Source organism: Natrix helvetica (genome assembly GCF_964273705.1).
Source record: "Natrix helvetica genome assembly, chromosome: 2".
Lineage (NCBI taxonomy): Eukaryota > Metazoa > Chordata > Lepidosauria > Squamata > Natricidae > Natrix > Natrix helvetica.
This window is the reverse complement of record NC_138552.1, coordinates 218,832,319-218,859,712: the sequence shown is the minus strand read 5'-3', so window position 1 is coordinate 218,859,712 and position 27,394 is coordinate 218,832,319. Positions and strand designations below refer to the sequence as shown.

At 39.6% G+C, this 27,394-nt stretch overlaps 1 protein-coding gene across 2 annotated transcripts in view; it reads right to left on the bottom strand.

Moving 5' to 3' along the window:
• DISC1 (DISC1 scaffold protein) overlaps window positions 1–27,394 on the bottom strand; it is a 190,458-nt gene that overhangs the window by 63,866 nt on the left and 99,198 nt on the right. For both annotated transcript variants that reach the window (XR_014174632.1, XM_081944275.1), the window contains exon 10: window positions 11,265–11,325. Coding sequence is in view for 1 of the 2 variants with exons in the window: in XM_081944275.1 (XP_081800401.1) it covers window positions 11,265–11,325 (61 nt within the window). In the remaining variant the exon portion in view is untranslated. The remainder of the gene's footprint in view (window positions 1–11,264; window positions 11,326–27,394) is intronic.

Below are 27,394 nucleotides of genomic sequence, written 5' to 3'. Positions count from 1 at the left end.
GAAGGGAATCAGCCACGGTCCATTGATCTCAGATTTCCCAGGGCATTTTTTTTCCCTGACAGTGAGAGCATCAGAGGTCCTGCCTAAGATATAATACAGCCCAGGTTCAAATCCCAGTAAGGGTATGGCTAGCTGATGAGAGCTAATTAGCTCGAAATAGATCTATACTAGTCTCCCTTTATTTATTTTTCAGTACAAATACAACACAAATATAGAAAGGCAACATTAAAAATAAAAATATGGTTTTCTGCCTGCATGGTCTTCTGTGATGAGCCGAAGGACAGAAAGAGGGAGTAGTGACCTTCCTCCCATATTTAGGCATACCAGGGGTTGTAACACAAATACATACCTATTTCCCTGGCTCAACTGATAAGGAGGCGAGCCTGTGGCTTAATGGCTAAGACTCCTGCCTAAGATATAATACAGCCCAGGTTCAAATCCCAGTAAGGGTATGGCTAGCTGATGAGAGCTAATTAGCTCGAAATAGATCTATACTAGTCTCCCTTTATTTATTTATCAGTAGAAATACAACATACACACACACACACACACACACACACACACATATAAAGCTTGCCAAGACTTCCTACCCAAAAGGACACATTTCACATTAAACATGGCAGTGGGACATCAGTCTATGAATGATGTTTCACTACCCTTATCACTACAAAGTAGGCCTTAATAATGGCTTTAAACTGAACTGTATTAGATCATAAGTCTAAGCAACTTCACCACCAACCCAAAAATAGACAAGGAGCTCAGGCAGGGACGTTGCCATGCAGCCAGGAGGTTGATACAACAACAACAATCCCACCTGATTCCTACAACTTAGCTGAATGAAAAGGGAGCAATATCCAGTAATCTGTGGAGTAGCACCCTAAAAACTATAAGGGATTCCCGGATAACAATTGTCAAACTTCCACCCCTGGCCTGAAATCTCAACTGATGTCAGACCTGGAACCCAGCTTGGTATATCTCCAAAAATACCCCCACCTTCTGGGCCCAACCTCAGTAACACATGCCAGGTTGACTCTCTCATCAATGATTGAATTGCAATGAAGGAGACCTTATTACAGGCTGAGCTTACATTTAAAAGCAGAAACTGCAGCATTTGAAGGTTGCTGAATGGGTACAGGGGCTGAGACCATAGAACTTGAGTGCAAAGCCAGTATAATATAGTGGTCAGTCCCACATTCTCCAAGAACTGTCCACTTCCTGTCTCCCACAGCTCCTGATGGAGAGCCAAAATGGGACATGGGGGGGCAACTGCCCTGCACCCCTTTTGGGGGCTTAACAAGCCAAAACGGGATGCCTGGAGACTCCTGGAAGGGACAGGGAGGGGAGGGGGCCCTTCTCTGAAGCAGTCAAAATTTCCGCTATCGGTTTGCCGGAACTGGACAGAACTGGCTGAATATCACCGATGCCCAATGCCCCATCACTATAATACTTTGGCACACCTGTACATTCCATAAAGGTAGCACCATCTCCCACTCCAAACCTCCCCATTCTCAATGTCCTCCATTTCATTAATCCCAGGGAAGCCAAACACCTGAATCATTTTAGCTTTATTAGCTCTCAGTGTCATCAGGATACTCTGCTGCTATCCCCATACACACAAATACATTCACAATAATCACACTCAAAGGGGGGCTCTCCTCTGATGCTCTCACCATCTGGCTATGGTAGGGATACACAACTATAGCAAATTTACAACCTGTGGACTTTAACTCCCAGAATGGCTGGCTCAGGAATTCTGGGAGTTGAAGTCCACAACTTGCCAGGATGGCCCATCCCTGGGCTAAGGGCTCCCTCCTCATTCACACTCCCAGCCCCACCAATCTCTCCTCTGGTTGTCACCCAGAAAAGAAGAAGGAGAGCAATGGGAAACCCTCAAAAATCATCAGCAACTTAGCCAAAAGATAGAATCCCCAAAAAGAGTTTGTGCCTCCACCAAAAGTCCAAGAAGAAAGAGATGTCAACCCAGGGGAAAATGTTTTCTCTACCTCCTCTCCCTTTTCATTGAGTGAAAATAATCTTTTTGAGATTTAGAATAATCACCTAACCGCATTAAATGGCTTTCCCCTAAAAAAATGCTATTTATTTTGACTGATACAAATAAAAAGTAGTTTGGACCCTGAAAGAACAGCGATAAGGGATTTAGAATCCATCACTGTCTGGTCCGTGAGATACCGTGAAATTCTGTATCAACATGTGATAAATACAATACAAATGCAGTCTTTCAGAAGAAATGATTGAGATATCATTATTATTACCATTATTACTGAAATGATCTGATGTCATTTGTAAAGAGTTTGAAAAAAGAGGGTGCAACAGAACTGAACAAATAATTAAGTAAATCACTTATTAATTAGAAGGTTTATCCCTCTGCTCTAAAGACTCGGGTCAGACAACAAAACAAGGCTGGTTGGTTATCAACAAAACAGAGAGGAGAAAATGGCAAAAGGGGGGGGAAATAAACCTAGATGTAATAATAGCATGTTTTATTATCCTGAGCTCACTATACATCCAGACAGGATAAAAACAACTTTTTAAGAGTTAATAACAGTTAATAACAACCTTCAGCACTACAAATCTTGATTTTTGCTCTCAAAACAGTATCAAAATTGATGTTCATGGGATTCTAGAAGGACAAAAACAATTACAGGGTATGATTTGTTTATGGAAATCGTTACTAGAATCCATGGTAATAAGGATTACACAAAATCAGGGCAGTAAAACCTATCAGTGACCAAACGTTATTACAGCTGCATGCCTACTTTTTCTCCCAGAAATTAATATTTGTGATATTTATTTCTATGGCATAATCTCCTCATACTTAAAGGCACAGTAAGGGCGGCAATGCAATGTTTTGCCTGTACTTTCAAGGAAAGTGCTCCTAAAGACTCATTTGAATATTATAGCCACACAAAGCATAATATTAGATAAATCTGGACTTTACTCAAATTTTCCGTTAGAATATAAAACAAAGCCACATTCTTTATATAGTCATTGTTTTAAGTTCTGTGGTAATAACGGCACAGCACAGCAACGGTCAACTCTTTATTAACTTTTGTACAACAGAACAGTTAACTAGCCGGCTGACAGCTATTTATACCAACAGCTGTCAGACCGGCAACCAATGGAAACTCTAGTCTTGTCCCGCGGCGGAGATTGCTTGAATAGTCCAATCAGGTGTGAGCTGTAGGATGAGTTACCGAGCGCCACCTGCTGGTGGACGCTCCCAGGACATAACACCCCTTCCCCCTTGTTCGCGCAAGCGTACTCGCTCAAATACGCCGGTCGTCTGCGCGTGCGCTGAGATCTCCTCAATGGAGGTGTGGCCGCTGTTACAGGAGGAGCGTTCCCGGGGAGTGTCCTAGCAGGCCGAAGTCCTAGAGTCCGTCCAAAACTTGCAGGTATGGAGTCCGGCGAGAGCGGTACGGTTGAAACGGCGCCGGAATTAGTTGGGCTGCTCTGGTCGGGCCGGTACGCGTTGTCTCCTGGGCCTGGAATATTCTGAGCTGGAATATGCGGCTCGGCCGGTGCTTTACTCTGAACGCGCCGCCTTAACTGGTCTACATGCCTCCTCCATTCTCGTCCATCGTCAAGGAGGACCCTGTAGGAACAGGGTCCTGTTAACTCAGAAATAACCCCCGGCACCCACTTCGGGTCCCCAGCAAAGTTTCTTGCGTACACTCCCTCCCCCACTAGAAAGGTCCTAGGGGGTGGGGAAGAAGGAAAAGAGGGAATAGAATAAGAAGGGTGCAGCCGGTCTAAAGTTGTACGGAGTTTGCGCCCCATAAGTAGTTCGGAAGGAGCTTTCCCTGTAATTGGACATGGGGTGGTGTGTTGACAGCGTAGAAAGGTGGCCACGCGGCGATGCATAGGCAACGCCGACATGCGGGACAGAGATTCTTTGGCAGAGCGCACAGCGCGTTCTGCCAAACCATTTGCCGCCGGGTGGAATGGAGCTGTAGGGGCGTGACGGATGCCCAGGCTGGCCAAATAATATTGGAACTCTTGGGAGGTAAATTGTGGTCCATTGTCCGACACTAAAACGTCGGGCAATCCGTGTGTGGTAAATAATTTGTCCAGAATGTGTATTGTTGCGGATGCGGTGGTTGAGTGCATGGGGAAAATTTCAACCCATTTTGACCATGCGTCTATAACTAAAAAGAAAGTGGTGCCGTCTATGGGACCCAAGAAATCCACATGGAGGCGACTCCATGGGGCCCTGGGTTGTTCCCATTCCCTGGATGGAGCGGCGGAAGGCGCCGCACGGACTTGTTGACATGGGGTGCAACGCTGCACCCACGCGGTGATGTCCGCATCCATGGAGGGCCACCAGACGTAACTTCGGCCCAGGCATTTCATACGGACAATGCCTGGGTGGCCCTCATGGAGGCGGGTCAGCACCGCATGGTGCAAAGCGGCAGGAATGATTACCCTATGGCCCCATAGCAAACATCCTTGAATAGTAGATAATTCGGTGCGGCGCCGATAGAAGGGTAGAAGTGGTTGATCTGCAAGAGTGGAGGGCCATCCACTTCTTACAAAAGGTATGACCCTAGATAAGATAGGATCGGATTTGGATGACGATGCTATGTCTGAAGCGGACACCGGAAGGTGGAGCTCGTCCAGGAGGCAGATCGCTTCAGTTGGTGCTGGGTCAGAGACAGGCAGTGGCAAAGGGCAGCGGCTTAAAGCGTCTGCATGCCCCATGTGGATGCCTGGTTTGTGAATAAGCGTGTAATTATAGGCTGAGAGGAATTCAGCCCAACGTGACATGCGGGGCGAAATGATTGGAGGTGTGGGGCGGTCTCCTGAGAGAATGCCTAATAAAGGCTTGTGGTCCGTGAGGATGGTGAATGGGCGGCCGTAGAGGTAATGGTGATAGCGTTTTACTCCCGCAACGGCGGCCAGCGCCTCCTTGTCCAGCTGGCTGTAATTACGCTCAGGCTTGGACAAGGTGCGGGAGTAGAAGGCTATAGGGGCTTCCGAGCCATCTGGGTAAAGGTGACTTAACACTGCGCCAATTCCAAAGGGAGAGGCGTCACAGGCTAGGAGCAAGGGCAGACGCTCGTCGTACTGAGTTAGGACGGGGGGTGATGTCAAAGCCCTTTTGACAGCCGCGAGGGCATGCGCTTCGCGGCTAGTCCAGGTCCATGGTGCTGAAGCGTCTAATAGACGGTGAAGTGGTTCTGCTAGGGATGCCTTGTGAGGGATAAAGGAGGAGTAGAAGTTGAGGAGACCTAAAAAGGCCTGCAACTCAACTTTGTTCGTGGGGGTAGGTGCTGAAAGGATGGCGTCAACTTTAGTAGGAGAGGGATGAATTCCCCTATGGTCAATAAGGAAACCAAGGAATTCCACGGCAGGAACCCCTAGTTTGCATTTAGAAGCTTTCAGGTGCAGGCCTGTGGAGCGGAATTTTAGGAGGACAGCTCTGAGGGTCTTTAGTAGTGTGTGTGCGTCCTTAGCTGCAATTAGTACATCGTCAAAATAAGGGGTAACCCCAGGAATTCCATGGAGCAGTCGCTCCATGAGCCCTTGGAAAATTCCTGGAGCTACACTAACTCCAAACTGGAGGCGCCGGCATTTAAATGCCCCGCGGTGCGTGACTATGGTCTGGGCAAGCGCAGTAGCTTCATCTACAGGAAGCTGTTGATAAGCTTGAGCCAGATCTAGTTTTGCGAAAATTTTTCCGCGTCCTAAAGTGTGCAGGACGTGCTGGACAACTGGCACTGGGTGGGGGTGGGCTTGTAAGGCCTTGTTCAGTGTGGTCTTAAAATCTGCGCAGATCCTTATTGATCCATCTGATTTTAAGGGAACGACTATTGGTGTTTCCCAAGGGGAGTAATCTACAGGTTCTAGGACCCCTTGAGCTATTAATTTGTCTAGCTCGGCGTCCACTTTCGCCTTTAAGGCGAAAGGCAATCTTCTGGCCTTTAGGCGAATAGGTGCTATTTTGGGGTCTAAATTTAGGGAAATAGGTGAACCCTTATAACAACCCAGAGAGGGGGAAAAAACGTCCTGAAATTCATATAGAAGGGATGAGAAGGTATCAGGATTTAGAGTAGCATATTGAGTGGAGTGAATACCCGCTATGGTTAGCCCCAGAGCCCTGAACCAATCAAGCCCTAGTAAAGTGGCTAGGTGGTCGCGTACAACTAGAAGAGGTAAGCGGCCAGAAAACGAGCCGTAAGTCACATTAAAGGTAGCGCAGCCTAAAAGCTTAATTGGATTGCCCTGATAATCTCGTAAGCGGCAATTTGCAGGGGTGAGTTGCTTAAGGCGGAATTGTGGCAAAAGCGTAGATAGTGTTTGCCATGAGATTATGGAACGGGCTGAGCCGGTGTCCAGTTCCATGGAGCACTGACGTCCCTCGATGCAGATGGAGAGGTGTAGCTTACCACGGCCTTCCGTGGTAGCAGAAGATGAGTCAACGACCCATTCTGGAGAGTATTCTTCTATGTCTCCTAAAGACAGGTAGTTGAGGCGACGGTTTGGTGGTGCCTGGGCTTGAGAGCGAGCGGCAAGGCTTTGCGGCGCATGCTGGTTGTCATGGACATTGGAGCGGCATACTGATGCCAAATGGCCCTTTTTTCCACACTTGTGGCAGACTGCTGCACGGAAACGGCAGTTGGAACGTGAATGCTTGCCGCCGCAACTGAGGCAGGCACGGCCATCCTTGTAGTTCAGCGACTGCATACGGTCGATAGCATAGTCAATTTGTGATTGAATTGTTGGATTAGCTTGTTGGTAATTCACCTGAGGTGTTGGCGTTGGCAATCCTGAGGGCAGGGGACGAGGTAAACGGCGACAGTCCGGAATGGATTGAGCGGCCATCTCTGAGGCGCGAGCTTCATCAACGGCTATCTTTAAGGTTAAGTCTGACCGAGAAAGAATTCGGCGGTGCAGGTTTACATCTTTGAGCCCATAAATAAATTGTTCTAAGAGGGCTTCATCTAAGTCAGCAAATTCGCAAGGAATAGCTGCTGCACGGAGCGCAGCCACGTAGTGGCTGATGGACTGTCCTTCTTGCTGTATGCAATGGCGAAAATCTTGTCGCCTAGCGAAGCGAGATGGAGCAGGCTCATAATGTGTTTTAAGCTTTGCCATCAGGGTGTCCCACGGCACTGTGTGGACGGGAGTTGGAGCCGATAGAGCGCGAGCAGTCGCAAACATTTCTGGCCCACAGTAGTTTAGGAATATGCCTCTTTTCCTTTCTTGTGAGAGGCTCGTCAGGTCGTGGGCAAGCAAGAAGCACTCAAATCGCTCGACAAATGCCTCCCAGGTTTCTGCTTCCACACGGAAAGGTGAAAACATTGAAGAAGTTGTCATTTTGGCTAGATGGATGGTTGTGAGTTAGTTTCGCCAACCTTCGTCGCCAGTTTTAAGTTCTGTGGTAATAACGGCACAGCACAGCAACGGTCAACTCTTTATTAACTTTTGTACAACAGAACAGTTAACTAGCCGGCTGACAGCTATTTATACCAACAGCTGTCAGACCGGCAACCAATGGAAACTCTAGTCTTGTCCCGCGGCGGAGATTGCTTGAATAGTCCAATCAGGTGTGAGCTGTAGGATGAGTTACCGAGCGCCACCTGCTGGTGGACGCTCCCAGGACATAACACATTGTATAACAGGAGCACTCTAAGGGCCACTCTAGGCTGGAAATTGGGATCCATCTTAGCAGTGGTGGGATTCAAAACGACTTACTACCGGTTCTGTGGGCGTGGCTTTGTGGATGGGATGGGGTTTTGTGGGCATGGCTTGGTGACATGGCAGAGGAAGGATACTGTAAAATCTCCATTCCCACCCCACTCCAGGAGTATTTGCTGGTTCTCCGAACTACTCAAAATTTCCACTATATATTACTTCCATTTTTTTTCTGACCATGATCAAATGAAACATTTAAAATGGACAATATTCAATTACTTGTAGAATTTTCCAGCCAGGTATAGCCAATTAAATTCTACTTATTTTAGGTAGCAATCTTTAGTATAGGGCTATAATCTATGAATGTCAGTTGGTTGATTGATGCCATAGTTTATTGTTTTTATATTCTATCTTTTTTCTATTCAAACTGTCACATTTTATTTATTGTTTGATTTCTTGTCTTCATCTATAAGAATAGAATTAAACTAAATTGCATGGGAGCTGCTACAGAATAGTGAATAAATCTACAGCTTCCATCTTAGGTGCCAACATTGTATTGACCAATATAAAGCATTAATATTCAGATATGATTACATGGACGTGCACATACATGGCAGGAGGAAGGGAGGGAAGGAGAGAGAGGGAGAGAGAGATTACAGATTTCAGCATAAGCAATATAATGCAGAGGTCAGAAAAGGAATAAAAAATAGTAAACCAAAGAAAAGCATGAGATACAAAACAAATTAAATCTAGTTTTATAGCAATATCATTCACTATACTTTTTACTACCTTTCCATTCATATATAAAGTATCACTGTTTTCAAATCTGCCTTCCTTCACATTGTTATATTATTTTCCACTTACTTCAGCAATCTTTAATTAATGTATATTATAAGATAATTAGATGTCCTTTAGTTGCTTCAAAGTGACAATAAGATATTCTATATATACGGATACAGAGAAACCAGCACAACAACATTCCTCATTCTGAAAAAAAACTATTCATATTAGGAACTTTTTAAAAATGTAAATACCTAGATAATCATGTTATAAAGGAAACACAACACCAAGAGATAAGCCATTTAAGAGGCAACCAAAGCCTTAAGGGAAGCAACAGAGCTCTTCAAAGCTAGAAGATTAATCTCCACAGGAGTTTCAGAAATGGAATAGAGGAAACATGTTTTATCTGAATAAGGATTAAATAATAATTTTCTTTTCTTGCTTTCTATATATTTGTGAAATATAAGGACTAGAATTCTTATTGATCTTCAAAGTTCTTGAGAATCTAACAGGAAATTATTTGATGACATGATACAATGAACCGTGGAAAAATTCAGCTGAAAGATGCAAGGAAAAAAAGGCTAACTGGGGGCAGCTACAGAGGACTTTTTAGTATTTCAAGTTAAATAGATACTTTTTTTAATCTGGAGCTGCACAACTTGAGGCTTGGGGCCACCTTCTAAAGTACTGAATGTCCTTGAATATGTCAGAAGAGGAACATTATGGAATACATGACAGGAACCATATTAAATGTGCTTATTTTTAGTTATATGTAAAAGAAATGAAATGAAATTTAAATTTAATTGTAGGTCTGCCCATTACTTTTTGTATACAGTCACTAGCATGCAGCATAGAGGCTAAATATTCAGCTCAGAAAAATTGGTTCATTGCCAAAGACTAAACAAGATATTTCAAGCTTTAACTTATAAAACAATTCACTTCTCAGCATGAAGTTTTTAGAAAGCAAGAAGGTTGAATCCTTTTATATCCTCTATGGATCCAACACTATGGATCCAGCACTATAAACTTGGCAACTTTAAGATTTGTAGAATTTCAGCTCCTCAAACAGTCAGTCATTCAGTCAGCCAGCTAGCCAGCCAGTCAAATAAATAAGCAAGCCCCATTCACCCAAGGCTACAGTGTTTGTCCAAAGAGTTTCTTGACCAAATCCATATAGTTTTTTTTTTAATCAAGAAATGTTGGGGAAATTTTTTTCTTCATCTATAAACTTTTCAAGTCTGTCAAAGGAGTGGACAGTGCACTCAGGGATGGCTGCATCCTTTACAGATTTTGAAATGTACGTAAGTTTGATAAAAACTATTTGTTCTAGCTTTGTGCTATTTATGCACTCTTTTTAGTATCAGACACAATGACCTTAGTCTTTAACACGCTAATTTTCAGATTCAGTATCCCATATTGTGTAAGTTATATTCACATTTACTGCAAACCATTCAGGTTTGCAACAACAGAACATAAAATGTTGACAAAAATACGTTCAGGTTTCAGTCAATGTCCCTCGAAAATCATTACAAATATTCTTTACATATTTATCCATAAATGTATTAACAAACTAAAGCAGAGGTGGTATTCAGCAGGTTCTGACCAGTTCTGGAGAACCAGAAGGTGAAATTTTGAGTAGTTCAGAGAACCAGTAAATGCCACCTCTGACTGGCCTTGCCCCTATCTATTCTCTGCCTCCTGAGTCCCAGTTGATCAGGAGGGAATGGGGTTTTTGCAGTAACCTTCCCCTGAAGTGGGGAGGGAATGGAGATTTTACAGTATCCTTCCCCTGCCATGCCCACCAAGCCACACCCACAGAACCAGTAGTAAAAAAAATTGAATCCCACCACTGAACTAAAAGGACATCACATATCCTTGTCCTACTTCCTGCTCAATGTTGAATCATTTCTAAGCTTTCCATTTATTGTCATCTATCATTTACTTCTATCACATCTGCTTTTACAGAATACTTTGGGAGAAGATTAAAGAAAAGTTTACCAGTCTGGGTTCTATGAAATGGGGAGCCCCCCCCCCCCGAAAAGTCAAGACAGTGGTCACAACCATGTGTTCAAAGCCTCACAGAAAAAAGTCATGGGGCTTAGACCGGATGTATGTATGTATAGTACTGCCATTATATTAATTTTTTTTTTTACTCTTCCGAGGACACCCTTGTTAGCTGCCCTAGTCAGATGCATCATTCCTGTTATTGGAAAGAAAAGTATCAGTCTAGTATGGCACATTTTGAACAGTATGCCACATGAGCAAGCAAATTCCAGTTTTACCCCCAAGCAAATTCCTGTTTCTTTAGGCAAACTGGGATTTCTCTGTGTTCTACCCATTTGGAAGTCTATGTTATACACTGACACATTCTCTGGATACATACAGGGAATTCATAATAATGACATTTGTTGTCTCAAACACCTTATAGCAGGAATAAATTATCATAGTAGACTGTACTTTGAACTAGGAATCTTCAACATTCAGTAGCATAACCAGCTAATTCTTCATGGACTGGGGTAGAAAATCATATCAAATAATATGTCAGATTTCTGAGAGGTTAACCTATCTATAAAAGGGGGAATGGAGTCCATCATTACAATGAAAAATGAAAACAAAAGAAAATGGCAAGTCAAGATCCCTGGCCCACCAATTCTGGAGAATTCGTAATGTGCTAACCCTCTGATACTGCCAGGGATTCAAAATAATTACGTGAATTATATCCAGTCCAATATAAGTAAATGCATAACTAAACAACATAAATGCCCAGAAATCAGGCAGCACTGAAACATTTTCTAAAAATTTGAAAGATCCCAGGATGTCTTTACCTTTGCAGTTTATCTTCTAGCACTTCCATATACTTGAGAGTGTTTGTTTCCAACTTTTTCTCTGTAAGACAAACATGATTTTTTTCACCGAGAGAAGAAAGAAAAAGGATATAACAAATCTTATAGAAATTGATAGGAGAATTTTACATATTTTGTTCCAAATGAAATTTTGTTATGTACAGTTTTCAGATTTAAAGTTAAAGATGTGCTCTTTAATAAGAGTTGCATTTGGCTAGATGGATGGCTATGTAAATTGGATGAATGAATAAATAAGAAATAACCAGCTGCTAAAACACCAAACATAAAGGTTCTCCTGTCAGTAGTATCTGAGTAGGGCAGTTTCTTGGCCAAGGAAGTCAGCATTGTCTAAAGACAATTTCCATGGTCACATGACCAGCATGGCTATATGCCAAAGGCATACATAATACTGTTACCTCCCCATCAAAGTGGTACCTATTAATCTACTTGCATTTGCATGCTTTCACATCACAAGGTGAGCAGGAGCTGAAGCTAGTAAGGAGAGCTCAGCTGTTGCACGGAGCTTGGTCTCGAACCCAGGCAGTCAGCTCAAGCTCAGTGTCTTTAACCACTGAGCCATCATTCCCCCTTGCTAAACACTACAAGTGGAATAAGATTCATGAAAGAAAACACACCAACTCCATCTTCAAAGATGGAGAATTGTCACAGGTTCTTTTGAAACCACATCCAGTTTGTAGGACTCAAGAGATCCATCAAGAGCACAAGTCTCTATACAATCAGGATGTATTTCTCCCCACAGTCTGAGAAGATGTTGTGTGCTTGCAAACTGTCCAACGTACAGAACTGTACCAGAACATATAGCTCTAACTATATCTGTTATTGTCTCAGTCTATATTCCCTCCTGTTGATAGTAATTCTACTTTGCTAGACTGATCACTAGAAACACAACTTGTATTACTTCTCACATATTAGGCTACAGCCCACAGTATTACTAACAAGGTTCTCTTCCTCCAAATCCTGTTTTGACTCCTAATTTAATTTCTCTCTCCTTGCTTCCTTGATAAGATCTACTTTTCTACTTCTTTCCTCTGACACTCTTAGAAAAAATTTCATTATTTTTTTTCTGGCTGCTTTCCGGCTGCTTTGCAGCAAGAAGCACACATACCTATTCCACAGAAAAGCTTTTATAGGCAGCTTTGTCAATGCTAACATTGGGGAAAGGGGTCAAAAGGGAGGGATCAAGGCGAGCAATTGTCTGTAGAGCCTGCTCCTCCCAAGAACATACAGAACATGACAAGGTCTTTAAATATTGCTCCATAGAAGGACCTAACTGTTGATTGTGATGGCCTGAAAAGTGTAAAGTGAGTAAATCTTATGTTTATAATATTCTTAGAACTAATCACACACAGATAAGGCTTTAAGATTTCAGCATTTGTTAAATTTAAACCCCATTTACAAGCAGCTATGGAAAGCAACATACATGGAGAAATTGGTCAATAACACCTATGGTCCAATAGAGAGATGACCTCACGTTAGAAACACAACCTATGTGGGGGGGGGGGGGACTTTCACTACCTAAAAAAACCCCTAAAATATTGGATGGATTATCATGTCCAAGTGTGTTTCTCCACTAATCGGTCTGATGTTTCTGATAGAGGTAGACAAACTTACCAGGATAGACTTCTCTCTTTCTAGCTTCTGGTGAGCAAGAGACTTGGTCCATAGATATTCCAATTTAGTTTAAATGCTAGATAACTTTTATTGTCATGATTTTTTCCGTGGGCACTCTGGCACATATGAAAAATTTCATTCTATTGCCTGTTCTCAAAAATGCATATATACATAATACATATATAGATATGCTATATAGACATAGATATGTATATACCTAAGCCCTAACAGATAAATACATATAAATATTAATCATTGTCCATCTTGAATACATGACGGAAAGAGGAAGCTTGAGAATTCACAAGGTTGATACTGTATGGAACAAAGCTGTAGCTGAATCTGGATATTCTGCTTCAGATGCCACGAAGCCTCTTCTAAGAAGGTAACAAGGAAAACATGAAGAGGATGTGTAGCCAGCCAGCTATTAAACGTGTAGTGCCTCAGACATTAAATCTCCAAGGTATCTGAGGGTAGAACAAGAAGCAATGGGTGGAAACTAATCAAGGAGAGAAGCAGCTTAGAACTGAGGAGAAATATCCTGACAGTTAGAACAATTAATCAGTGGAACAGCTTGCCTCCAGAAGTTGTGAATGCCCCAACACTGGAAGTCTTTAAGAAGATGTTGGATAGTCATTTGTCTGGAACAGTATAGGGTTTCCTGTCTAGGCAGGGGGTTGGACTAGAAGACCTCCAAGGCCCCTTCCAACTCTGCTATTGAATGTTCTCCATTTTTTTACCTATAGAAAGTATATTAGCTAATTTAATCTGAAAATGCTTATATCATGTTTCCTGTAGGGGTTAGAGGAAATCTATCCAGCTTGGTCCATGGTCTGCTAATTTAAAAGGGGGAAAATTACATAAAATGTTTTATATGAGGCATATCATCTTTACACCAGAGTTAATGTATATTTAAATTGTCCCTATTTATTCTAAATAATCCTATCTACCAAAGTTCAATCTGAGGACTGTAAAATTACTGAGATGTGGCAAGTACATAATGTCTTCCTTGAATCTCATGGCAGTCTCATATAAAAGTTAAAAAACAAAGTCATCTACCTGTGTTCATATTTAAATAGCAAACACTGTCAATCAAACATGTGATAAATCCTTTGATAATACCACAGCTTTATGCTCCAGCTTTCATTCCTCTCTGCCCTGATCTCATCATTATACGGCCCTGGAGCATGACATAACACTCTCCTTCATTCTAATGTACAATAGCAATAATCCAGTAACTGGAGGAAAAAGAGATCTCTGCTTCATAACGACTTTGTTTCTAACTAATGTTTCAATATATTCTATTACATGAATGATAAACCCTAGTTCCAATTTCTCCTGCTGTGCTAGCTGGATTTTAATTGGATATTATCTGACAGTAATTCTTGCTTTTCACAGTTGTGTCCTATTCCCTATGTGCAGTTTTACAATGTCCTTGAAGCAGATAGCTTAATAAATCAGCAGTAGTCAATGGCAAAAAGGAATCAGGTAGGAAACCATCAATAAGCAAAAAGTAGGTCAGTTAAAAACCCTCCAGGAAACATAAGCACGACATACACAGAGCTCCATCAAATGCTTTATCTAAACTGAAATGACAAAGAACATCATATGATTCTCACACGTCACAGGGAATAAGTTAAAACCCTTTAAAATACCAGTCAGATTATTTCCCACCAACAATTTGAAGAAAATACCACCAAATATATCTGAATTTTCCTTATGTTTGGATTGACTCCAAGCTACTGACATGACGTTTTAACTGAATGCAAGTCAGTGGCAATTGCTCAAGGAAAACAAAGTATTTTCTAAATCAAACCACATAAAGAAGAATGCAGCCGTGCTACAAGTTGGGCAAGAGAGAATTATGCAACTGCACTCTATGTACTGTATAAGTCAAAAGATTTGTTTTCATTATCTCTTTGTGTTCTTGTCCCCAAGGTTGATGTGATCAGCTCTGATTGGCCATAAAAGCGAACTACCCATATAAATATTATACCTACTAATGGAAGAAGATAATAAGAAAAACCATCCTTTGCAGATACACGATATGCTTCTAGCAGTGCCTTTTTTATGCTTATCTTTTTGGAAACAAGACTGTAATGCTGAAAGCACCATCAGATTGTATAGAAGAAAGGCAACCAGACCAGTACACATCCTCCCAGCATCTATTTGCTAATAATATTGTACTGCTGTTGTAGAATATTAATTCAGAAAAATCTGCTTTAAAATGCTAAGAATTATTCCTAGGGTTCAAAATGAATGGACTCATGTGAATATGTGACCCATATTGTAGCAATAGAAATATCACTTAGACTTATATACTGCTTCACAGTGCTTTACAGCCCTCTCTAAGTGGTTTACAGAGTCAGCATATGGCCCCCAACAATCTGGGTCCTCATTTTACCCACTTCGGAAAGATGGAAGGCTGAGTCAATCTTGAGCCGGTGAAACTCAAACTGTACTTTACATGATGAGCACAAGACCTCAGAACAGGCCAAGCATTATGTTTCCAAACATATTATTGCAAGAATAATACGATGCTTGAGACAAAGCAGATAATCTTGGTCTGTATTTCCAGATTGCTACTCCTCTTCGAGGCTTAACATTCCTAAGAATTAAAGGCATTGTCCACAGTAGGTAACCAAGGCCAGAAAGAGATGCACAAAGCCAGAAAACTATTTAGATAAACAGAAAATTAGAAGATCTGTAAATAGTTACATATTTAAAGATGAGCAAAAGTTAATTACCCAAGCAATCATTAAGAAAAAATAGGGTCATACTTAGTATTTTCTGATATTATACTTTAAAGTATTATTTCAGTGAGAGGAGGATAAATATCTTACTTAAAAAATAAAAGAAAACTGGTGGGACATCAGAACATTAGTTCTGGAAATTAAATAAAAGAATTCATGCAGTTTTGAACGATGCCCACATAATACACTTGAATCAGAAGGGTTTAGTATGCTATAATTGCAATAAGTCCAAAAACATTATGTGGCGTTCACAAGTATACGGTGTCTTAAAGTTTTGGTTCTAGCTTTAGGCTTTATTCAAGATTGTTAATAAAAACAATATGTTGTCCCAAAAAAAGATTTAAGGTGACTTTCAATAGCAAAGGCTAATGCAACTGAAATTATGATTATATGAAACAGATGAGGAGTGGTACTAGTTTCTTAAGGAGTTAAAAGAGAAATGTTAACATAAAAGAGAAATTTAAACAGCGTAGGTCAGGAGCCAGACGTGCTTATGTACAGTAAGAGTGCTCTTTTTTCTTTATGCAGGCCATTAGATCATCATCAAACGTTTTTAAGAACTACCTCACAGGTCTCAAGGCATGTCTTCTTCCCTGAATGGCACATGCCAAATCACAAAAATTAAACAAATGACTCAAATCTGACAGGATGATAAACTATTATGAACTTGTAATTATATCCTTTCTTCTACTTTTAAAAAATGATATTGAGATCTACACAAAAGTTCATCGGCTTTAATGTTCTTTGGGCCATAGTTTGAACTAAACCAGATCCCTCTTCAGGCATTCAGCTGGATGAACAGAAAGCTTTAAACTGGATGGAGAAATGATTGTGCATGTTGTTTGTGAACCTTCCCTCCCCTAGCTTCATGCTTTCAGTTATATTGAAGTCTAATGGAAAGCTGCACTTGTACAGTATATGCAAATGCATGAATGCAGGTATTGTGTATTCTGGAACCATTCTTTCTTAGCATCTGGATCGCCCAGCTTCAAAGCAATATCAGTACCACAGTGGTAGGATTCAAAAATTTTTACTACCGGTTCTGTGAGAGTGGCTTGGTGGGCCTGTCAGGGGAAGGATACTGTAAAATCTACATTCCCTCCCCACTCCAGGGGAAGGTTACTGCAAAATCCCCATTTCCTCCTGATCAGCTGGGACTCAGGAGGCAGAGAACAGATGGGCCAGGGCCAGTCAGAGGTAGTATTTACCGGTTCTCTGAACTACTCCAAATTTCTGCTACTGGTTGTCTAGAACTGGTCAGAACCTGCTGAATACCACCTCTGCAGTACCGCTCTCCTTCAGAATTCCAGTAAGTAGAACTTGAGAGGTAAAGCGACATGTACAGTTTTTAGCTTCTATGATAAACCCAAAGGTCGTCAGCCCTGACCCCACCCACCATTAATTTCAGTTCTTTGTTTAGAACACACTCCTTCTCTACATTTCCTCAGAATCCCAAACATAGCATACCACAAGCTGTGACTTATGGCTAACTCATGGATGCTGCAGAGGATGGGGGGGAGGGAGGGAAACAACCCAATTATAAAATAAGTACAATAGTATCAAACAGAGAAGGGGTTATCTTTCTTTTACTGATCCAATTTGCCTTCATTCGTGAGATCATACCAACTCTAAGTGCTCAAAGATCCCATGCAAGACTTACATGGTTTATGTGAAAGATGCAATTTCAATGAAACAAGGTAATTAGGACTTGGATGAGAAGAATAGGGTTTGTTCCAGTGCAGCTGCTCCCATTGATTGTGGGGAGGGGGAATCCCACTCTTCACATAATCCATTTGCCTTTATGGCAGCTACAGCTGAAGTATACATTTGCACACAAAGCTTTGCTTATGCTACATCAGAACCAAACAGGCAAACAACCGCCCCACCCCCACTTCCTCTGATAGTCTTCTGCTTCATCTAAATCTAAGGTGGGCTGATCCAAAAGTGAGCCACTCCTGCACTAACCAATGGATGCTTTAGACCCTTGTTCATATGGTACATATACAACTATGTTGCTCGTGCATCCAAAGTACTTACTCTTATGCCAAATGCCATTTTGGGTTAAATCCCAGATTATCCTATTATGCTTCAATGGCTGCATAACAGCTTACTTGTAAAATACAAGCAACAGCTAGAGTGTTTCAATCCAGAAATTAACTCAATTAGCTCAAATGAAAAAAGAGTCAACTGGTAGAGTTTAGTGCCAAATTTTCCTCTCCCCCCCCCCCACCTTCTTAAGACATGAATTGCAATCATTGAGCTGGCAACATTCCTGTATGCATTTGGGGAAATTCCAGGCACTCGAGGACTCTATTTCATCCAAGAGAACAACATGCCATTTTGTGCTACTGGTGCTACCCATCCAGTGGATCTTAATTCGTTAGTGAATTATGTCAGGAATGCTGACACCAATCAGAAATGCATAAAGGCAGCTGATCTTTCTGAGTTTTCAAGCCCCGGACATTTAAGTATGCGTAAAAGAACAGGGGCATAACCATAGAATGTAAGAAACTAATAAAAGCAGAGCTGTTGTCTAGACCAATGAAAAGCCCTGGCATATAAGTACCCTTGCCAAAACACAAAAGACAGTAATAACAATACTCAGCTTTCTGGTTATTTTAAAAAAGCAATAAGCAGAGGAATGTCTAAAGCTGTAGACTGAGAACATGAAAGCAAAGAGGTAAAAAAAAATTGACAAATCCATAAAGCAAAATCCCTCACAAAAATACAGGTAAGATTGGGTAGCACGGAAGAAAATGTTTTTGATAGAAAAGATAGAGGAATATGGAATAGTAGCAGGCCTGAAAATAAATAAAGATAAAACGAAGATTTTGACAAAGAATATTTTAGTAAGACAAAAGGAAGAATTGGCGGAAGCTTTGAAGATACAGGTCATGAATAAGGTTAAGTATTTGGAGATATATTTGACAACAATATGCAGTTCACTTAAAGAGAATAACTATCATAAACTCAAATAACAGATAGTGGCAGACCTGGCAAAATGGGAAAATTTACAACTATCACTAATAGGGAGAATATCAACAATTAAGATGAATATACTACCGAGGATTTTATATTTGTTCCAGACAATTCCAATTAAATTAGGAAAAGATTATTTTGAAGATCTAAATAAAATAGTTTTGAGGTATATTTGGCAGGGAAAGAAAGCGAGAATAAAATTAAAACTGTTGTAAGTTGCTAGAATAAGAGGAGGATTTGGTCTGTCTAACTGGGAGTTATACTATCAGGCAACAAGCTTAATGTGGGTTAAGGAATGGATAACGCTAAGAAATTCTAGATTATCGACATTAGAAGGACATTATTTGTTGTTTGGGATGCAGTGGTGGGTTGCAGGGGGTACACCCCGGTACTGGCATACCGGATCCTGCCCAGAGCACCAGATACCGTTCCAGTATGGTACTCTGGAGGGCCCACCCGCCCATGCTCCTTAGCGGTGCTTTATGCTGTTGGTGCTTCCGCTTCCCCACATGGTGCGTACGGCGCCTACGCAACGATCCACAAAGCAGCTGAAATGTTGCAGAGGCTTGCGGAAGCATCATTTGATGCTAGAACGCATGCACGCACATGCGTGTGCGTGCGTGCCACACGCATGCATGTGGGTAACTCCAGGGAATCCGGAACCTACCACTGTTGGGATGGCACGCTTTCTTATGGTACGAGGGAATTAAAGTACAGGGGTATTTCAGAAGACATTATATACGCGAGGCTTTGTTATTAAACTGGGAGAAGATTAAAAGGCATCATTATTTTAAAATTCCAGTATGGTTATCAACTATTGAAGCATTTTCATATCCAGTAACATATAAAAAGGAACAAACAGTTAGATATGGTGAAATATTAAATGCAAAGGGTGAACTTAAATCTATGCAAGAACTGGATGTTCCTATACCAGGTATAAGGATGAATTGGTTTTCATATATGCAAATACATTCTAGATATGATAAAGATTTTAAAATAGAAGGTTTTTATGACAAATTGACTGGTTTAGATAAAATCCTGACAGGTACTGATGAAAAGGTCATTAAAAAAACTATATGGATATTTATTAGAGGTTAAACTAGAAGAAGAAGAAGTTAAAGAAACAATTATTGTTTAGCAGGAAATTTTGGATATGGGCTTGATTTAGAGAAATGGCAAAAATTGTGGTCTCAAAATTACAAAATGACAATGTCAACAGCATATAAAGAAAATTTGTATAAGATGTGTTACAGGTGGCACTTACCCCCGACAAGAATAGCAAGAATGTTTAGGAATAAATCTGAAAAATGTTGGAAATGTCATCAGATACCGGGTTCATATTACCATATGTGGTGGACGTGTGCAGAAGCTAAAAAACACTGGACTAAAATCCACACGTGGTTGGAAAAAATGATAGAAAAACATATTGACTTTAAACCAGGGATATTTTTATTGGGGATTTTACTGGAAACATATAGTAGAGAATTGAAATATTTGATTGTAAATGTGTTAACGGCGGCTAGAATTGGATTTGCTAAAAACTGGAAAAATGAGAAAATGCAAACGCAGGAGGAAGTTATTCATTAAATAATGGAATGTGCTGAAATGAGTAAATTGACATTTGGAATTAGAGAACAAGAAGATAAACAATTTTATAAGATATGGGATTTATTTTACTAATGGTTAGACAAAAAAATATGGAAATGAAATATGACTGAGAATTTTACAATACAAGGACAATGCAACGACATAGAATATAATATAAAGATGTACTATTGGATGGATTTAGAAGGATGTAATGAATTGTTATAATCTAAATTAATTCAAAGTTTAGAATATCTTGTATAAAATGAAGGAATAATAGTTATAGTCAAATAAAAGAGTAATAATGACAATAATGTATACATATATATTAGAGTGATAATATGAGATTTTATATAAATTGTAAGTGAGGACTATGGAGAGGATGCACAAAAGTTTTGTAACCAACCGACATGCTGGATGTAACTGGAAGATGTTTTTATGTTTTTATGTTTTATATTTTGTATGTGTAAGTTTGTCTTTAAAAAATAAAAATTATTTTAAAAAAAAACAAAAAGAAAATGTTGTGAAATTAAAATCATTTTGAAATTACAGCAAATAAGTCCTCTTATCTTTGCAACAGCTCTTCCAGCTTCCATATTTAAACAGCTATAGGAACCATGGAGTAGCTAAGGGTGGTAAGAATTCAAGATGATTCAATTGCTTTTACCTTAAATATTTTTATCTTACCTGCTGTCTTAGAACCATCTTACAATTAAATTCCAAGATCAGCACAATACAATGGACTTGTTTCCATCCCAAAATCAATTAACTCATTTTTGTGAGGCAAAAGTCCATAATCCACATCAGGTCAATCATCTCCATTACTCTTCATGCTCCCAGTTGCCACAAGGGAGTCTAGGGAGCTCTTATTCCCTTTTCCACTTCTTCCTTGCTTCAATTTTACCTCCAGAGCATCTACTGCTATGTGGTTCTCTACAACTTTGTTACAAACACAGATGGAAATGAAAGTTAAACCTGGCTTTAAAAAGTCACAAAATTTGGTGGGAATTAGTCTAAACTAACACTGGTCAGTGCTGGACTACAACTATTCTCCTAATAATTAATTGGTTGGATCTATTGGGTCAACTTCAGAAATTACACACACACACACACACATACACACACACATTGACAGACAGAGACACACATACACACCCATGACCCAGTTAAGCAAGTGCCATCCACAAGATTCTACAGTAACTTAAAGGGGGCAATAATTATAAGGTAGAGTTAAATAAAAGCTATTGAAAAAGTTGGAATAGGAATTCAAATTTACGATTAAATTTCTGCAAGAATTTCTGCAAACAGTCCAACAAATGCAAGAACCCTTTTGGATTCTACTTACATTGAAATAAATCTAGTTTCTAAAAGTCCCTGGCCATGAAAAAAATCAGTCTCTATTACTAATGAAAATTGAGACTGAGAGCAAATGCAAACTGACAGACAAGTGTAGTTGAATTAGGTTTTAATATTTTTGAAGTGGCATTTTTCAAAATAGTTTTAGGCTATTTTTCCATGGGAGAACTTCATTGGCTGGATCACCATTTTACACTCAACATAGGTAAAACATATTGTAGGAACTAGACTAGTGCAGTATGAAAACAAGCAGATCTTGAAACCGTGAGGGACAAATGCTAAGAGAAACAACCCTCAAGAGGAATTTTAGCTGCAGAAAAGCATAAACAGCATTTGAAAGGTATTTTATTTCCACATCCTTAAAATGTCAGTTTTAACGTAACACAATCAATGAATCATGGCAATTATGTGGAAAATGAATAGGCATGCACAATCACACAGCACCTCAGTGGTCAGAGAGTGTGACAGGTTAACCAGAATCTAAATGCTCTGATAGGCTGTTCTTATGCAGAAAGAAGTTACTTATAATATATTCACATGTCCTGCTTAGTCCATCACCTGAACAGGTAATCCACCTCTTCGGGAGTACAGGAATAGATACAATATGGTGCTTCTATTCCTAGGTAATTGAAAAGCAATTTCCACCCATATTTTTCAGATATGCTTCAAACATACTGTTTTTCTGCCCAAACCTCCTTAAGCCATTTGGATTGGATCGTTACAAGCATAAGCCGTGGTGGCGCAGTCGTTAGAATGCAGTACTGCAGGCTACTTCTGCTGATTACTGGCTGTCAGCAATTTGGCAGATCGAATCTCACCAGGCTCAAGGTTGACTCAAACTTCCATCCTTCCAAGGTGGGTAAAATGAGGACCCAGATTGTTGGGGGCAATATTTCTGACTCTGTAAACCGCTTAGAGAGGGCTGGAAAGCACTATGAAGTGGTATATAAATCTAAGTGCTATTACTATTCCATTCTGATTTAGTTAAAAGTCACAGCTATGATTGGCTGAATAATGTCTGTGTTTAAGAATAAGAATATTCCACATGTTTCCATGGCTACTCTTTAAAGATACTACCATATAGCTGTCATGGGAAGTAGGAGTAACCATGAGGAAAAGGTGGAAATACCACCAAGGCAATGGTCAAAAACCTGAGCCCAAAGTGGAAATGTAAACTGAGAAAGCGTTTCAGATATGACCTTCCCTAAGTCTCATGAACATAAAGGAAGGGAGGGGGGGAAGTGCATCTAGACTTACAAGATTGTTTTAGTGTAACCATATAATAAAAATAATACCATTTTCTTAGTGTGGTCTACCTTGAAGGGCTCATAGCATAAGATTTGCAGAATTTGCCTTTGGCTACAGATTTGCAATGTATGCCTTCTTTCTTACACATTCAGGCTAGGGGTTTAGTCATAATTAAAAATAGATGACTATTATGAGGTTTTAAAAACTCTCATCCTTTTATGATTGTGTGGATCACTACAACTCCCCAAATTTTTGAAGGCTGGTGTTTTTGCTTTGTACTATTTAGACTTTGACTTATTTTACTTTGGATTGATAGAACAATCAATTCAACTATCAAGAGTTCAGGTCTGAGCCCCTAACATATTGTCTTGGAATATAATTCCACTATTTTTAGTGATCTTTTTTGATTAGGTCTATCTAAAAATTAGATATAGGTCTTAAATTTTCATAAAGGAAGGTAGAGAATTTACATTTAATAAATACATTGCAATTGCCAATTGTTATTTGCATATGTTCCAATATTCTTGGCAAAAGAAGTAAAGTGCAAAGTCTTTTTTTTTTAAGATGTCCTTAGGGTTGGATTCTACTTCTGGTAACTTCATTGGCACATCCATGTAGCTTTCTTAACAATAATATGTAAGAGATTTCCATTGTTTTCTTCCAGAATGTTTTTTTTTCTCTTGCTTACAATTCTGGTACTCTCTAATGGTGCCTCAATCAGACACTGCTCGTACTTAGCATTTCTTTTTTATAATTCCAATGAAACTGTAAAATGTTTAATTTAGGAAATAAAGCTGGAAAATGTTTTGAAATTAAAGTCATTTTGCAACTTCAAACTTACATGTCTACATTGAAATCACATTGAATTAAATCACTCATTAAGGTAAATGCCAAAACTACTTAAACTTTTTTTTTGGTTTACATGGAGAGACTTGCTTCCTAACATCTTGCTAGAATAATTAAAACATAATTAGTTTACAACTAAACCTTTAAACTGTCAGAAGCATACTTTGAGCCCTGAGCCTTGGCACCAGTGAATGACATCTGCTCATAAACCAGGAGACAATTACAAAATCAACATATTTCTCTGCAGGTCATTCAATACTAGTGCAAGGCCAGGATCCAAATTAGTTTTCTGACATGGCAGTCATACTTGGCCTCTTGGCAAAACTCTTCTGAAATTTGGAAATGTTTCAGGAATGAATGTGCTTGATATCTGTCACTAAAGCCAACTGCTCCAAGAAAAAACAAAATCCAAAATTCCAATAAGGGCATCACAATTCAAGGATTCTATACCAGTTTGAAAGCAGTTTTACATCTTGTGTCTTACAACATCAGCAATGTTGGATAACTGAGATTGTTTCTGGTTCAACCACAGTATATTTGAAATTGCTGGGAAGGTAGAATTAATTGGATTTCTTGCCATACATGTATTTCTTTTTGAGAAATGGTGGTAACATATTCTTATTGGAGAAAAAACCCTTATTCCTCCTCCATTCTCTGAGCTTCAAGTCCGGAAAGGAAATGGTGGCCTGTTAGCTCACCCTTAGTAACCTAGACATTGACAAAGTCGTTGCTAATTTTCCTCTTCTCTGAAGCAAGGATTTTTCCCTTCTTTCTTTCCCTGTGGTGATAAGAGAATTGTTGCTGCTTCAAGATCTTTAGCCACTTGGGGCACAGAGATGCTTTCTGCTTATTGTTCTCAGCATTTCAAGTCAGCAAAAGTCAAGACAATGACAGATTACTTTCAAGGGCTGCTGGGGGATTAGAGAATTGAAACAATGACCATGTAAGAATGAGCCCAAGCAATTTCATATATTCCAGCTAAATACCTGGAACTCTCCAATAACAGAGATGAGAATTACTGGAAAATGAATTTTCTATCTGAGATATATCTCCCTTCAATTAGAATGGAAAAATAATAGATAATATGTATAATACATGATTGTATAATGTAAACATATGACACAAGACTATTGCTGTTTCTTCTTTTTTAATTACAATCAATTTTTCATCTTGTGCCCTACATTTTTTGCTTAAGAGTATGATTGTCTTGTTTTTACTAATCAATAAGAAACCCTTTTTAAAATCTGAAATAAGGTTTCAAATGTGGTAATAAATATCTGCCACACCTCCCTCAGGCCAGATGCCAGGGAAAGAGAGAAATGTTGGTCTGGTACCCAGCCAACAAAGTTGAGGTATACACACAATGCTAATCCACAATTTTAAATATTGGGGTGGGGGTTTGTTAACAAATCACAGTAACCATGTTTTGCAATAATCAGTGGTGGGAATAAAATTTTTTTACTACCAGTTCTGTGGGGGTGCTTGGTGGGCGTGGCAGGGGAAGAATACTGTAAAATCTCCATTCCCTCCCCACTCCTGGCGGAAGGATACTGTAAAATCTCCAATCCCTCCCAATCAGCTGGTACTCGGGAGGCAGAGAATAGATGGGGGTGGGGCCAGTGAGAAATGGTGTTTACCGGTTTTCCGAACTACTCAAAATTTCTGCTATCGGTTCTCCAGAACTGGTCAGAACCTGCTGAATACCTCCTTTGGCAATAATGGATAATAATTGGTTCACACCCCAGTGTATAATAACAGACTGGCTTGAAAGCAAACCAATGCTAAAATTGTTTTGTTTCTATTTGTTTCTTGGCTTCTATTTGTTTCTAGGCTTTTTTCTTCCTTCAAATAATATACTGCTTTTCATTCAAGAACTCAAGATGGCATACATAGCATTTAAAAGAAAAAAAGGTAAAGATTTTCCCTGACCAGTCATGTCCAACTTTAGGGACTGGTGTTATGTCTGTTTCCTAGCAGACAGAACCAGTGTTGTCTGAAGACACTTCCGTGATCATGTGGCCAGAATGACACGTGGAACCTATTTATCTACTCGCATTTTCATGCTTTCAAATTCCTAGATTGATAGAAACTGGGGCAATTTCTGTCCCATCATGTGGTGCTTGAGTCTCGAACTGCCAGTCTTCCAGTCAACAAGCCCAGAATCTTAACCATTTCCCACAATAATCCTGAAAGGCTTACTGGGCTGAAAACAAGTAACTGGTCCAAAACACCTCAATGAGGTTCTGTGGCTAAATGTAGATTAGAAATTGGGTCCCCTTACTCGTCTACCATCTTCATAATCATTTCATACTGGCTTTCAAAATGTTTTCACATGCACACACATTATATAGTGTATTATGTTTTTAAGTTTCACAACTCCTGCTTATTCACCAGCATATGAAACCCAGTATCCAGTACTAGTCTCATTTCTTGCTTAGCACATAGCAAATAAATCTTAACTTCCTGATTCACAGGCAACACAAAACTTTTGTTTCTATAACTTAGGACAAAGGACAGAACAGATTAGGGCAAAAGAAGAGCCTATCAGACATACAGTCACAGCTGAACTAATGAACCAAGAATCTATCACTTCCTATTTTTTCATTGACAGTCAGGGTTTTAGTTTCAAGGGACTATAAATGAAGGCGTTAAGAACTGTCTGCTAAATTCAATTTTCAATTTAACTGGAGGATTTTTAAAATTTTGGCACTTCATTGAGATGGTTCTATAGGAAAAAATATCCAATGTTTACAGGTTTCTTTTATTTTCAAGTTTTATATACAATAATAAACAGTGATTTCCTATTCAAACACATGCTTTTTTCAAATCAGCATGTAAATTATACCTGTTAAATTCATAGTTTAGTGTGCTGAAATGCTCTAATACTGCTAAATCCCCAAAGAGTCGTTCAGAAATGTAACTTATATTTAAGGGGCTGTTACAAAAGAACAACTTAAAAGCATTTTCACGGTAATATTATGCATTCAGATTTTATGCAGAGGAGGAACAGTTATGGAGAAATTACTTTCTTACTATCATTTTTTTCCACCAATTAAATTGGCAGCTATATTCTTGACATACATATATTCATGGATTCTCTGTCCCAAAGGATTGTATATATATTAAACACAAGTTAAGCCTACTAGGATTTAATCTATGTTCATTTGATGTTCATTATGGGGTTTACTCTGGTATTTTGCTTAATTATTTCTCCCCCCCCCCCCATCTGCAATATTGAATGGCAGTAATAATTAACTCATATAATTGTACAAACCCCAATAGTAACTATTCATCGTTTGCTAATGTAACATTATATTTGCATTAAAATATTCTGTTCAAAACACGGTCTGTAAATGAGTCCAGAGAGTTACAACCACAAATCTTAAAGTAGAACATCAGGTCAATTAGCAGCTAAGCCAAAAGAGTTACGGGAGAATAAAAAAGAGGTTTAGCAATTAAAATCCAAATTAATGTTCTCAGACTCAAGTAGATGTGCAAACAGGTGATCTCTACATGTTAACATGTAATGCAATCTCATAAAGGGATAGATATGAAAAAATAACATCTGTTTTTTTTAATAAAAAAAAAAAGACTAAGAGGGTCCCAGCATGGGTAAGGATTACAGACCACTTCATGAAGGCAGAAATGGGGTCTTCTCTATCATTGCCATGCATCAAACATGGGGGGGGGGGAATTCTTCCATAAAACATTTTTATT